The following is a 16,002-nucleotide window of genomic DNA, read 5'->3' on the forward strand; positions in this document are numbered from 1 at the left end:
ATAAGCTGAATAAGCCTCTCTTTTTCCACTTTGTGGCCTTGTGAATTGTGTTTGATAGATCATGTTAGTCACTCAACTTTATATCCTGCATCTCTTAAAACTTGGCAATAATCAATTAAAATTTGTAATTATACTATTCACCCCCTCTCTCCTCTAGGTCCATTCGTTCCTTTCAACCTTGGTCTGGCCATCACTGCTTTAGCTGACAATATAGATTGGGTCAACCTCCCCTATGTCCATTTTGTTTGGAGTAGACAATAAAATATCTGAAACTTATATGGTCAAGAAGAAAATATGCTTTGCAATTTAGCTGATTACCTCCAAAACTAGGTTTTTGACTTAGATTAGTTCTGTAAATTATAGGACAGTTTCAAACTTCATCTACAACTGGGTAAATGACGTGTGTCACTCGTAAATGATTCTTCATGCTTACACAGACCAATACAATTGCCGGACATCGGCGGTCCATATCTTAGGCATAGGCGTCTCTTAGACCAAAATGACGGGACATGACTTAACCCATGGTCCACCATTATCAAATTTGTACACATGCAAATGCAGTTCATTTAAAATTTATCAAAATTTTAATATGTTATCAGTCTCCGTGAATAACATAGGTATTATTTTACAGATTAAGAGGTCACTTCTTGTGCAGATCCATTCCATTCCACCGAGTGCATGCACCTGTTCTACCCGATTACATTTAGGAAGTCATGAGGCCTCCTTCGGTTACATGACAAATGGGAGGGATTGATAGGTATTGGCAGGGATTGAATCCCATCTACGTCAAATTCTTTCGAAATCCCCTCCAAACCACTCTAATCCACGTGGGGAGTGGCTTAACCGAACAAGGCGGCCTCAGTAATATGTCTTCCATTCGTCCATCCATGCCTTCTACCTACCGGCCTTCAAGGTCCGTAATGATCATCTGGAAGTTGCCAGACGTGTCCTCCTGCCTATTGAGATGATCGTCCCGAGTGCTCACTGGCATGCAGACCACCGGTCGAAGTGGCCGCCTTGGCACCTGTTGCTGCGACAACATGGGGATCACAACAGCCATTTGCGGCCGTTGGCTCGGGCTCTCTTGAACGCACAATAACCCTACCTGGATGCACGTCGCCGCCTGCTCTAGCTCCTCATGGGAGCAGTCATCGCGCACAGTTGGGTCAAGGAGCTTGAGGCTTTTGTTTTCTTCAAATAGCTTCCACGCCTGCAAAATTTTATTCTATTTTGTCAAGGTCAACAAGTTTCAGACTTGGCCGTGTAGGCACAAAATTACAAATTAGAATAAATGTTATAGAATCACATAAATCTCAATTTTTTTTCGGTTGCATGAAAGGTAATTGATTGATTACATGAGCTATGAGGTTGAAATTTCGTTGGTTCCTCCTCCCACTGACGATCTCGAGCAACAACACACCAAAACTGTACACATCCTGCATGAATGATACCATGCCGTCCATGGCGTACTCCGGTGCCATGTAACCACTGTCACCGCACGACAACCATACAAAAACCGTCAGAAAATCCAGATAAAATTTTTGATGGAAATTTTAGTACTCCTACTTGACCATTGGTATGCAAAGTTGTAGTCCTTACAATGTCCCAACAATCCTTTCCGTGACGGTGGAATCCTGGTTGTCGTCGATGTTGCTGAACAACTTCGCGATTCCGAAATCCGATATCTTGGCGACCATCTCCCCATTAAGGAGAACGTTGGCTGCCTTGAGATCTCGGTGGATCATAGTGTGCCTCGAATCCTGATGAAGGTAGAGAAGCCCTCTAGCAACGCCAAGGATGATGTCCATCCTAGTCTTCCAACTCAAAGTGGCACGCCTCCTCAGATCTGTTGGCGATTTTGTATAATTAATTTTTCTGAGTTAAGTTCCGACGGTACAAATGGTGGTGATTGTTTTGCTAACTGGGGGTAAAAATAAACGCACCAAAGATGAAGTTGTCCAAGCTCTTGTTACTCATGTACTCGTAGACGAGTATCCTATCAGAGTAGTGGATGCAACAGCCAAGCAGGCGTACAAGGTTGCGATGCTGCAGCCTGGCAATGAGGTCCACCTCGTTCTTGAACTCTTTCATGCCTTGCACTCTGTTGTTAGTTGACAACTTCTTCACTGCTATTTCCTGGCCATCTTGCATTTGACCCTGGTAAATCTAGTTCAGTTATTCTCTCAACATGCAGCCTCCCATGTCAGCATGTCATGCATATCATACAGAGAATTGATTGGAGTTGGCGCTACACATTAATTGTTGGGATCTGGATTAAAGAGTGAAAGTAGGAAGTGTAGACAGCAAAACGTCATATACTCCCTCCAGTCCTTTGTAGTTCGTATATAAGATTTTTCTGAAGTCAAACCTCGTAAAGTTTGACCACCTTATAGAAAAAAAATACCAACACTCACAATGTGAAATCAATATCACTAGATACGTGATGGCATTCTTTTTCACATCGTATAACTTTAGCATTATAGATATTTATATTTTATAAAATATAAATATGTTCAAACTTTACGAAGTTTGATTTCAGACAATTCTTATATGCAGAGTAAAAAGGACCGGAAGGAGTAAGTATTAGCTAGAGGGTCCTCTATTCTTAAATACTAAAGTACTCCCTCCGTTCCAAAATTCTTGTCTTAGATTTGTTTAGAAATGAGTGTATCTAAATACTAAAATGTGACTAGATACATTCATATCTAGACAAATCTAAGGCAGTAATTTTGGGACGGAGGGAGTAGCTTTTAATGGAAAATTCTTCATTGCTACAAGTCTTGGTGGAGATGGGTCTAAGAAAATGAAAGAGATGGAATACCATATATTAATCCGACTTGAGATAATTTTTCATTAATGTATTAACTTTTATTTATTGCTAAAATTTCTCTAACTGTTAAGTGATAACGTAACACATTTTGTGTTCAGTGCAGTAACAATATTTCCTAGCTACGTGCCTCTTAACATTCAGATACCAACAAGCAGGGAATCATCTAGCTTGTCATAAAAGTAATACATGAGTGGTAGTACTATCTAACTATTGTTTATACGACACAATAAATTTCATTTATGATTGACATAGATTGATTGTAATATTGCAGCGTGTAAAGCATTATCACCTTGTAAACAATGCCGAAGCCACCACGCCCAATTTCGTTCTCGGGACAGAATCCACCTGTGGCGCCTCTGATCATTTCGAAATCATACATCGGACATTCGCCTCTCATGATGTCATCAAACATGGTAGCTGTAAAAATAGAGAAGGAAGCTACAAAACATGAACAATAGTTAAAGCAACCATTTGAGATTTTCCTTCTGAAACACACCAAGGACTATCACCTTCCTTGTTGCGCTGGACCTTTCTCCAAATCAGGAAACCAGGCAATAGCAGAAGCAACACAAATCCTATTATCACTATTGTGATAATCACGGCAAACTTCATAGTCTTGGCTGGCTTTGATGCAGTGTCTGCATTAAGTTAAATTTATGAAAATTGAGGGATCCATGAGTAAGAGTAAGATACAACAGTGACTTAAAATACCATTGCGTACACCTACACTAGCTAGCATAATACTATTTCATTAGCTAAACGTGAAAAGGTACATTTCATTAGCTATAGGTTAAAGGTAAATTATTTTCCTTCAACTATGTCTTATTTAGAAGAAAATCGAAAATATTATACAATCATTCAAAGTCCTACTTCGAGTACGATTATTTTGTAACTATGTTAAATTTTATGATTTTAAGTACTCCCTCCGTTCTAAAATAACTGTCTTAACTTTATACTAGCTCTAGTACAAAATTATACTAAGCTTAAGACACTTATTTTGAGACGGAGGGAGTAGTATTGTTGGCAGGAGACTATATCTTCTTTTAGCAATTTATTCTACACTTCTCGAATTTTCTATTTAGCACTTATTTGTGAATAAAAATAATATGATATCTATGGCTCAATTGGACATGATTCCTCTCTTGTATCAACATTCCATGGGTTAAAAAAATTGTATTAACAAAAACTAGTAAGAATTGGTTTTGGAGATTTATTCACCATATATAGGTTAATCTGACACATATCTACCTCTTTTTTTTCTTTGCGTGTGGACACATCTTTACCTAATCTATACCTAATAATAAAGCGGCTATTGCTTCCGTCGGAAAATCCACCGCGGTATTTTTATAAAAAAAAGCCCCTGTAATTTTTGTTATTCAACCCGCGCTCCATCATTTATCTACAACGCAAAAGGGAAAACCGATTCGCTGCAAAAATTATACCCGTACGCATCGCCTCCTTCCGTCGACCCTGGGCCACCCTGGCCTGTGCCCAGGCCGTCGCCACACCACTCGCCGCCGCGGCCGATCTCAACCCACCCGCCTCCGCGGCCATACCTCTCCCCGCTCACTGCCCCCGTCGCGGCGCTCGAGAGCATCGCGTCGACCCTGGTCCACCCTGGCCTGTGCCCAGGCCGCTGCCACACCACTCGCCGCCGCGGCCGGCCTCAACCACCACTGTTGTCGATCTCAACCCACCCGCCTCCGTGGCCGTACCTCTGCCCGCTTGCTGCCCCCGTTTCGACGCTCGAGCACAGCTTTTGGATCAAATCAACGCGACAGCTACAGTGACTGGGGATGATGCGTCTGCTCGATGCAAAACGGCGGCGGCGCGGCGGAGCGAAGTACTTGCAGGTGGAGACGGGCCTCCATGGCTCACACGGGGAACTCCGAGGTTATGGTGCGACAACGGCAACTCCTTATGACCAGATAGAGGCGCCTAACCCTTGCTCCCCTCATCGTATCCCCTCCTCCGGTAGGAACTCATCATCTGATGAGATCCCCTCCCCATGCCTCCAACCGTGTGCCAAGCACCGGCAAGAAAATTTGTCTTGTTGGGATTTGTTTGCTGATGAATGAATGTATTGAATGTAAGATTGTATTGTTGTAGAGATAGAGAATGGAACACCACCTTCAGTTTGTCATCTCATCCCACATTTCTACCCCATGAGTGAAATAAGATAACAGTCCATTGATCAATTCACGTAGCCTCATTGTTTTGCTTTCTTGTCCCGCTCAATTTCTCATCATGGTGGAATTAACAATGGACAGGTTGATTTCCCAACAAAATAGGATAGGAGTGAGTACATTAGTTAGTTAGCTTATTATTTTAATAAATCAAAATGATTATAAAAAGATTAAAAGCGTGTGGTATTTTTTTCTCCCGTTGCAACGCACGGGAAAATCCGCCGCCGTCGTTTTTACAGAAAGGTCCCTCTATTTCGGACAATTCAACCCACACTCTATTTTTAAGTTAAAAACGTTTCGGTTTTTACATAAAACACCCCGGACAATCACCAGCGGGCACCACTGCCTCTTAATTAAATTGGTTCACCACTCGTGGCTAAGTGAATGCTTTCCCGCCGGTGGCGGCTTCCGGCGAGGAGGCGAGGGAGCTCGGGCGTGGGGGAGGTGGCGCACGTACGCCAGGAGGCGGGGTCGAGGAGGCGCAGGAGGTGCCGGCCGGTGGCACTGTCTTTTTGGCTGCAGATCGAGCGACAGCGCTCCCGATCTGATCTGGAGCAGGACGGAGGTCTGCTTAAGGAGGCGGCTCGGAAGCACATAGGAGCTCCTCTCCACGCGATGTTGGAGGAGGGGGCGAAGGGGAGGGGGGAGGGTGGAGCAGTGGGTCGGTAGAGGTAGCGGCCGATGCAGCAGATGAGGAATCGAGGGCGAGGGTCTCGAGGTGTTCGTCCGCGGGGCTGTTCTCCGTCGACGTGGACTCGGTGACCATCATGGCGGCCGCCGGCGGTTAGGTGGGGGTTGGGGAAAAGCGAGATCTGGCGAGGAAAGCCGACGACGAGTCAAGTCAGGTGAGGGAGCGAGAAAGGTGAGCGTCGTGATATGTGTAAGGCAAACCTACCTCCCTTTCATACCCTACGCCCACTTCCATGTGGGGCCAGGGTGCGCATTTACCCCTTTTCTTTGACTTCAATTTCTATACTGCAGCGTCAGTTGTGACGGGATTGCAGATATATCTACAAAAATACAGAACTTCTGTTAATTAAAAAACATAACATGATGTCTTAAGCACGTGATATGTTGTTTTTACTGTTAAGGTATAATTTACTTCTAATGGACCAATACTCGAATAATCGACACTCATCTACAATCTTTTTTGTAACGGCATTGTTATATCCGCAACAATAATTTATACGTTTTCATATTATTACGTCACATGATATTTGTTTTCATTGCAACGCACGACATGATAAGTGGTCCATCAGTCTAATAATACCTTGCAAAGAGAGAATAATATGGTCCCCACGTTTCTTCTAAACCATGATTTGTGCACGTGCCAGCCGACGGTGACACTGTTCGGATGTCTTACTACATCGGTTGGGGTGTTTTGAAGGATGAAATCATTAGTTTTCCTTCGTACTGAAGCACGAAGTGTTGTGCTTGCACATGCACGTCAATTTTTCTTTTCCGTTGCAACGCATGGGCATATGTCCTAGTAATAATAAAGAGGCTATTGCTTCCGTCGGAAAACCCGCCGCTACCTTTTTTTAAAAGCCCCTGTCTTTTACGTAATTAAACCCGTAGTACCTTTTTATGTGTTACGAACAAGAAAACGTTTCATTTTTGCAGAGAGCCCCCTTTGACATTGGATAAGAGAAACACATCTGGGCTGACAGAAAACGCATGAGAGGGCTATCGCTTCTACCCTCATAATCCCACACCGATACTTCACAGATAATTTCATCACTTTATATACATGCGCCTTGGTGATTTTACAAGAGGCAGCGGAAATCAACAGAGGAACAAATTCGAGAAGAAGAAATTGGGATGACGCGAACAGAGGTGGAGCCGCGAGACAGAGGGGGCTCGGGGCGAAGAAAAGGGGCTGGCGCCGGCAATGCATACGTGGAGGTGGGGGCGTCGGGGTTAGAGGATTCAGGCAACCGGCGGGGTAAGTCTTGCCGGAGACTGGCCTCGTAGGCCGACCTCGCAGCAGCACACCATGGGAGGTGGTCGCGAGGTGCAGAGGTGGGAGACAGTGGAGGAGGGGAGTGTGGGCGCCATTGGAAGGGGGAGTCGGGGAGATTGGGGATCCTGTGGGGCTCTCTCCCCTAGCGGCGCGAGGTGGAGGAGAGGAGGGGGGGAGGGGGGGGCTAGGGATCGGGCTAGGTTAGGGGATTTAGGAGTGTGTAAGGCTGGGCCTTGACACGCCTAATGGACTGTGCACTACTACTCTCTCTCTTTCCTTTAATTTTTTTCTCTAAATTCTTTAATTAAAAATGTGTGGTACATGGATACTATCAGACATTGATCCTTTTAAACAACTGAGCGAGAGAGGCTGCGTTACATCGCTACTATCACCTAGTTGAGAAGTTGCATGCTTTTCTTTGGATGCGCATGTCGACCGGGTGAGTCATGGACCTGAAAATTCCAGGTCTTCCATATGTCTTTTTCCCCTTACGAATACAAAAAAGGATGTAGACACTAGTGGTCACATCACACGATAAACAAATCAAGACCAGGAATAAATTCATGAATAGCCACATTAATATTCTTTTTGAGGGAATAGTCACACTATTTTGTTTTTAGGGAATAGCCACACTGAATTCTCAGTGTGCTTAATAAGCTGCATATTTCCATGTCGGGATTGATTGGAAGGGATAAGAAACAAAGTCAAACAAGAGCATCGAACAAGACTAGTACTTCAATTCTTGTCTACTTTAATTAATATGACACTACGCATATAGACAGAGAAAAATAGAATGTACGCTGTGACGTCGTCGACCAAATTTATTTGGGAAAATTCCTATTACTTGGTCAAACTGATTTGGTTCAATTCATATTTACTGTTTAAAACAATCTTAACTTTGTCGAGTCCTAAAGTTATCCTTGTTATTTACTTTGTGTGGTTTAATTTTATGTCATATGCAAGTCGTAGAATGTTTTATGTACGTTCGGCATTTTGAGTTGTACCTGTGTGCGTCTATTCTAGAGAAATATGTGTTTCTCAAAAAATAATGTCCATTGCAATGTCTTAGACAAATTTGAATGGAGTTAGACTTGGGGCCGGACGAAAAGCTACGAGCATAATGAGTGCTCGGTTGTTCGGCTCGTTTCGGCCCGTGCTCGTTAGTTAATGAACTAAGCTGACCAAGGTTTTTTGCTCGTTAAGATTAACAAGCTTAATGATCGAGCAAACGAGTTTCGTGAGCTAACTCGTTTAGCTCAATAATTTCCAATAGTTTTACTTTTTTCTTTCTTTTAGTAAATCGAATAGTTTTTTACTTAAGCCTCCTTTAGAGCAACTTTAATGAAGCAACTCATTTTGTCCGTTGGGTTGGCGCGGACACAAAAGGCAGCCCAACGCGTCGATCCAACGGACGCGCGTTCGCTTGGCGACCCATTCCCGGCCCAATTTTGGACCGGATTTGCGTCGCCACGGATACGAGACGGACGCGCGCGCGCCTACTCCTTTCCTCGGGCCCGCCGATCGGTGACATCCACCACCATCCCCCCCCCCCCCCCATTTCGCCCCAAAAACCCTCCCGCCCGTGCGCGCTCCCGCCCCACGCCCGCCATGGACGACGACCTCGACCTTGACGCCGGCGGCGGCCTCGCCTCGTCCGACAAAGGCAAGCCTCGCGCCTCCCGAAAGGCCGTCGTGCCGAAGCCGAAGAAGGTGCTGACGCCCGAACAGCGAGCAAAGGAGTCGGCCAAGAGGAAGGACCGGAGCCACGCGATGGGCGCGAGAGATGAAGCCATCGCGGCGGCCGCCGCGCAGCAGCAGGTCACCAACGCCCGCATCGCGACGACAACGAGGGAGGCGCTCTGCACGTTGGGGTTAAACCCTAGCCAGCACGGCCTCGTCAACGCCGTCGTGGCCGCCGCGGTCAGCACAGGCTCATCCGCCTTCCCTCGGACGCTGCTGCCCGACTCGCCCGACACGTCGGCTTGCAACCCGGTGCCCGGCTTACATGTCTACCCGCAGGCCTCCCGCCTCTCGGGGGAGTGCTCGCCCGAGGTGAGCGTGGTCGTGCCTTCCACGCCCGCGCTCGCGACCATCGACCTCAATGCCACACCGGTGGCCGCTGGCTCGTCAGCCGGAGGCGCGAGGAAACACGCGCGGCAGACGCCAGCCGACCAGCTGCTGGGCGCGCAACCTGTTCGATGGAATGCCGACCGCGGGCGACGACGACTACATGCAGAACATGATCTTCGAGGGTGGTGCACAGGCCGCTGTCTTCGATCCCGACGAGACACAAAGCCAGGATGGCCGAGGCTACAATGAAGATCAGGCCGCCTTCATGCGTGATCAGGTCGGCCTGGACCTGGACGACTTCCTTCTCGACCATGAGTTCCCGGAGGACTACGGGCTAGAGAAAGAGGACGAGTGCGACATCGAAGCAGAGCCTTTGTTTGACGAGGAGTGATCCATGGCGGCGAGCGCCATCTTTTTGGGATGTCGGCAGGTGTGCTGCATTGACCACGGAGGCCGCGATGGCGTGGTCGAACTCAAGTCCCACCCTTTTTGTGTGCCGGCATGTATGCTAGACGGCTGATGAGTGCGCCAGCATGAACTGTGGTGCTATTTTTACAAGTCGGCATTGTATGCCGACGCTGGCATGGTGTGAACATGAAACATGACCGCTGACATGATCGACCGCGAGCCTTTTTTTTAGATGTTGACTGTGGACATGAAATGGATCGGCGCGTTGAGGGCATTGCCGTTCCAAACTTAAAACTGGACGGACGGTCGACCCAAACGAACAAAGAACGAACAAATTCATCATCTGTTTGGATCCGTCCATTGAAGTTGTTCATAGTGGCTAGTTCAGCCGACAAAATAATCGTGGTGTCTAGGGTCCAGGCGCCCAGCACCCCAGCCCACAAAATAATCGTGGTGTCTAGGGCCTAGGCTAGCACTGGAGCCACCAACCGCCAGGAGACCTAGAGTCAACCATGAGCCAGGCTCCAGCAGCCGCCAGGAACCAATCGAAACGAGGAGGTCAGGAGGGATTTGGCAACCTGTGACGACGACGGCCGGCCGGCGACCATCCCATACGTCCGGCGTCCGGGAATCCGAGGTATCCCCGCCCCCGTTCACCTCTCACCGTCGATATCTAAAATCCCCAATCTCGACCTCCTGCCTACTACTCAAGTGGGACCCAACTACTAGTCTCAATCGGGACCATACTTGTGTATTGCTGCTGCTGCGTACTAGACCACTAGTGTTGTTACATGTTCTATTTGAATTTGAATGTAATTGTTCAATTTTTGACATTATCATTTTTTTATGGGATCATGTCATTCTTGTGTGTATTGTGTGGATTATTACCTTACCGTACTTGTTTAATTGATGTCAATGTGAATATTTTATGGGATCATGGGATTCTTTTGTGTAATATATGGCATCGTGAAATTTTTAATGGGATCATGGGATTTTTCTATGCTGCTTATTACCTTAACGAGCACTCGTGAACTCTCCCGAACATAACGAGCTCTTAATGAACCAGAGCCGAACAAAGGTTTTATGGACGCACTTACACTTGTCATACTAACGAGCTTAATGATAATGAGCCGAGCAGCTCTTTAATCCAGCCCTAGTCAGACTAATAAGGGTCTACTAGGTGATGTATATGGTGCACTAATGTTTGAAAAAAATCCAAAAACAATTTATTGCATTAATTGACAAAATATCAATGTATGTTGGCATAAAAATTCAAATCAGCATCCCGACAAGTGGCCTGGTTGGGGCCTCGGGTCTTAGATGTCCGGACTATCAGCATCTCTTCATCAGATGGATAGGAGTAGCGACAGTTATCGCCTAGACGGTGGCTTTAGACTTTTGTTATATTTCTTTGTAAGGTCTTTTATAAATAATTAATAAAATGGCTGCATGCATCATCCAGATGCAAAGGCAAGGGCGATCCTCCTTTTCTGAAAAATAAAAATTCAAAAACATTGCTCGAGATACAAAAATGATAAATTTGACACTGAATAGTAAATAAAGCAAGTTGGGCTTGCATTTTGGCCCATTATATTGGCACATCGATGTTAAATTTGTCATTTTTGTAACTTGAACAATGTTATAAATTTTGATTTTAATTTATGAGAACATATATAGATATTGTGTCAATGCATTAATTTTTGTCGAACATTTTTGAACGTGCAAACCAATTATCATGTGTTCCAACTAACAAGCAACAATCATTGGAGTTTCAAAAAACAAAAAACAAGCAACAACCATTGATTTACTGAAAATCAACACTTGGAGAAGGAGAAGCGGAGAGGAGCACAAGGAGTCAAGGATTTACCTAGGTCGGACATTGCCAGCCGGACGAAGAGATCCTGCCCGCCGTTGAGGAACCGCGTGTCCATCAGCTCGCCGAACCACTGAATGCACCCGCTCCCTCCACCACGGATGTCCGACGCGGCGTACGCCGTGCAGGAGCAGTTGGCCAGGCACCGCCGGCGGCACTCCTCGAGCGAGGTGCCGTTGTCCACGCTGCTCCCGTGCGTCTCTGGCAGCTTCACGCCGCGCAGGGCGTAGAAACCGTCCTCGCCGCCGCGCTCGCACTGCAGCGGCGTGCTGCGGACGCACCCGCCGGAGGGGTTCCGCATGCGCCACTCCGCCGGCGACCTCTGCCGGAACCCCCTGATGCAGTCGCACACCACGGCGTCCACCACGTTGCAGACGCCGAACGCGCCGCACATGCCGTAGGTGTCGCACTGGTCCCTAGGCCCCGACCAGAAGACGCTCCACTTGCCCAGCGTGCGGTCCCAGACCATGCGATGTACCACGCCGGACTCGTCCAGGACCACGCGGGATGGCGGCGAGCCGGGGTAGGCGTGGTACATGTAGGAGACCTCGTGGGCGGTGTCGGTGAACTGGAACTCGAACATGCCCTTGTAGGTTCCCATCTCCGGTATGCCGCTGAACCGCACCCCGTTCCACGGCCCCGTTCGGTACGTCTTGCGTCCCTGCTTCCTACTCCAGGCGTGGAACTCCGGCGAGCCCTGCGTGTCCATTACGAAGCGGAAGTCGCCAGCTGACGGATCGTCGCCGTCGCGCCACGAGGAGAGGGACCACTCGTCCCCGGTCTTGATGCTCTTGCCGATCCGCATATCGGGGACGAACGTGTTGGTCGGATGCTCGAAGCTTTGCCACAGCACGGAGCCGGCATCATCCGCGAGGACGAGGTTACCGGTGTCGTCGAGCTGCGCGACCGCCGTGGCCGAGGAAGAGGAGTTGGATGACCAGACTGTTTCGTTGTTGCTGGCCGCGTCGAGGAGGACGAGGTCTCCTTGGCCGCTGAGCGAGAGAAAGCCGGAGGACGAGGCGTTCAGCGGGCGGTCGCGGTTGGCGACCCAGATGACGGCTTCCGTGGAGACGGTGAACCATATGCCGAGGAACCACTTGGTGTTGTTGGCGACGGAGAAGAGACCGAGCTGAAAGATGTTCCCCGGCGAGACCAGCGTCTGGTCGCCGCCGATTGCACTCCGCCGCTTCAACGTGTTGTTTGCGGCGACGGCCGAGGCTGTGAGAAGCAGCATGGCCACGGATGGCAAGGCGAGGAAGAGATGGTGGCGGCTCTGGCTCATGATCTCCCTCTTGAATGAGTAGTGTGACCAGAGCTTCACCAAGAGTCGTCAGTGCATTTATTCCCACCTCTCGGTCCCATAATCCTACTAGACCACGGAATTCCAAGAATTTTCCGACAGATGAGACGAATCAATTACCAAGTTATTCCAGATGCAGCAATCAGGAAGATTTGGTCAGAGAACTCTTGCTGACTCAACACGTGGTTCATTTGAACTATCTACAACTTGCTGAATGTATTATTATTTATCTCTATTATTAAAAGAGAGTTCAAATAAAACCTTACCAAATAAACCAAATCAAATGAAATTTCACCAAAATATCAACAAAATCTAAATCTGACGTCTTCCCCTGCCCATACCGGAATCAAATAAAACCTTACCAAAACCTCAACTGAATCAATTCCTTGCCTTCCTATACCCATACCCAAACCAAATTAAATCTTACCAAAATCTAGAATATGGTGGGTTAAAGTATATGTCGGACAAGATTAATGCTAGAATATGTTTTTCCAGTTGCAACACACATGCAATTAGCTAGTAAGTGTCAATTGTCACTATCAACCCATGTGGCTTGATTTGAACCTATTGTGGAGAACTCTTGTTGACTGACACATGATTAATTTGACCATTCTACACTAGCTACAACTTGCTGAAATTATTATTATTTATGTAACTAGCAAACTGGCCCTCTCAAATGGATGGCTAGCATTTAACAAAACTAAGTTACAAAGGTAATATATTAGCCTTTCCTCATGGGAACATATTACTTGATTTGTAAAAGGAGAACTTGTAAAAAAAGTGGTAACCATTATTTTGCATGCGTAATATATGTAGTATGTATGTTATGATGTGTACCTCCATTGTATGCATAGATGGACTTACAACACTCTTGAAAAGATTGGGCAATTGTTTGAGTAAAGTTTTCTTACGCAATGGGAAAAGTCAGCAAGCCAGGCAGCTCGACACGTTGTCTTCATCCTTCATAACAACACCCAGGATTTCAACGTCGTATTTCCTTCTAGTTGCAAGACCTTCCTTTTATTTTTTCCGGTCTCTCTTCGTTGTTTACTTTATTTGGATTTTTCAATGTTTAGATCTTACTGTCTTTTTAGTTCAAACTTGTTCTTATGTTAGCCACCATATTTCGGTTTGAGGAAATTTATTATAGAAAAACAATTTTTTGCATATTATTTTTACGTTAATGATTACCTAATGTATCTAGAGATGGTAAGAATTACTGAACTATTAGACATTTCCATCTTGGAAAATATAACCAATGTAATGTAACTAATGTATTGCGTGATAGTCACAAAGGTTTATTTTTTATGCCCCTCCAGTTTGGGCTTGGTACCAACATTGGGTGTCTTAGCCCCCTACCTCCATTCATGTCCTGAAAAAATAAGAAATGGTAATTATATTTGTGTTTGGATTTAATTTTAATATTCCCAAAAGGAAAATCCAAAGTTTATTAGTTGAATAGGAAAAAAGTCTGACTGCATTCTACGTATAGTACTTAATGATGTGCAAATGCTCCAACTACCGGTCTGTACTAGATAATAAACATCAAATATGAGATAATATATTGTAGCAATTTTAAATGGTATAAAAAAATGTTAGTCTGTAATTTCCATCCAATAAAATTATAAAGCACTATAAGCATGCATGGACGTTTCTAAAGCTTTTACCCCTTTGTTGAAGTATTTCCATAGAGTTGATGCTTGCTTCCAATACTTCTGCAAAGTGGTAGACTATATACTTCCTGCCATAGAATATGTAACAATCGTGTTAATATAGAAAAGTCATCTTTGGTAGAAACAAAATGAAGTCCTCCTAGGAGGTTTGGATGTATGTGAGAAAGATGCGAAAACTCTCAAGGTGAGAGTGGAAAATGCGTTATACCAAATAGGCTAGTATATATGGATGGTCAGGTCCATGGGTACTTTTGTCATACCATTTCCCCATATTTGGGCACAATTATGTCTCATTTCTAGCGGAGACCAAATATACGATGCAGTGCCAGCTACCGAACTGGCGCTCATGCAGGCAGATCAATGGGCTGGCCAAACAAAACTACGAGCGGTTGAGCTAGGGTAAAAAAAGAACTAAACACATTACCACTTACTCATTGACTTGCTTACTATTACCAAATGGACCATTCGAAAGTTCACTGGTGACCCAGTTGACCCTTAACTTGAAATAGTTCATAAATTTGAAGCAAATGTTCATAAATTTGCAAAAAGTTGATATAAATATATTTTTTGTGACTTTGAAAAATTTAACAAATTTGAAATAAGTTCATAAATTCTAAAAAACTTCATGAAGTTGATTAAAGTTAATGAATTTGAAAAAAAAAATAACATATGTTTTTTTAAGTTCATAAACCTAAAAAAATCATGATTTTTTTTATAAAGAATGAAAAAAATAAAAAAATATCAGAAAGAACAAGAAAGGTAAAACTTACAAAAACCGTATAAAAACCGTTTAATAGAACGATAGATTAAAGGACGGTGCATTTCTTTAATTTTTTGGTCTGTCCATCTATTCCAAGTTGTCGATTAGGTTGGATTAAATTGCCCGTTATGCCACTCAAAGTTTAAAAAAACCCTGTTAATTGTTTCTCTGATTTTCTACATCAGTCATTGAAATTGCCCCTAAAGTTGGAGTAAATTATTCACCCCAACACCCGTAAGTGAAAAACAACTCTCATCAATTTTGCCTCTGAACGTTTCGTCTCTCATCGAAACCACCCCTAAAGTAGAAATAAATTACCCATCTCACCACCCGTTAAAATAAAATAAAAAAGCATTCTCCGAATTATTCGTACTTCATAGGACCCACCAGTTTTTCATACACCGTGAGACCGAACTTTTATATTCCTTCTCATGCACGCATCAAGGATGTAATTAAAAATAATACGCACATCACGGATCAAGTCCATCATAGATCCATAGTAAGTACTCCCTCCGTCCCTTAATACAAAACCATTTAGAGATTTCACTATAGACTAGATACGAAGCAAAATGAGTGAATCTACATTTTAAAATATGACTAAATCAATAGTGGGGACAGGGCCTATAGTCCCGGCCCGTAAGGGGCTTTAGTCCCGGTTCACCAACCGGGACCAAAGAGGCGGGACTAAAGGCCTAACCTTTAGTCTCGGCCCTGTTCCAAGCCGGGACCAAAGGTGCTCCACGTGGGCGCCTCGGAGCGCCCTCATGGGCAGATCCTTTAGTCCCGGGTCTTAACACGGACCGGGACTAAAGGATCCGTTTGTTTATTTTGTTTGTTTGACCCAAAAAGGTACCTTATTTATTTATTTTTCAAATTTTATTTTTGAATATTCTTTGATTTGTTTTTATGTTTTATTTCAATTTTTAAATCTTTGATTTA

General features: G+C 45.1%; 1 protein-coding gene across 1 annotated transcript; it reads right to left on the minus strand.

The window, feature by feature from the left end:
- Nucleotides 1–561: 561 nt before the first annotated feature.
- Nucleotides 562–12,651, minus strand: LOC123424472 (receptor-like serine/threonine-protein kinase SD1-8). The gene is made up of 7 exons (XM_045108091.1): nt 11,325–12,651; nt 3,340–3,468; nt 3,120–3,247; nt 1,944–2,157; nt 1,600–1,846; nt 1,356–1,488; nt 562–1,210 (listed from the first exon to the last, which is right to left on the minus strand). Exons 1-7 carry the CDS (start codon nt 12,610–12,612, stop codon nt 899–901), a joined length of 2,451 nt encoding a protein of 816 aa, XP_044964026.1. The 5' UTR covers nt 12,613–12,651; the 3' UTR covers nt 562–898.
- Nucleotides 12,652–16,002: the final 3,351 nt, after the last annotated feature.

The sequence above is a fragment of the Hordeum vulgare genome, chromosome 2H (assembly GCF_904849725.1).
Source record: "Hordeum vulgare subsp. vulgare chromosome 2H, MorexV3_pseudomolecules_assembly, whole genome shotgun sequence".
NCBI lineage: Eukaryota > Viridiplantae > Streptophyta > Magnoliopsida > Poales > Poaceae > Hordeum > Hordeum vulgare.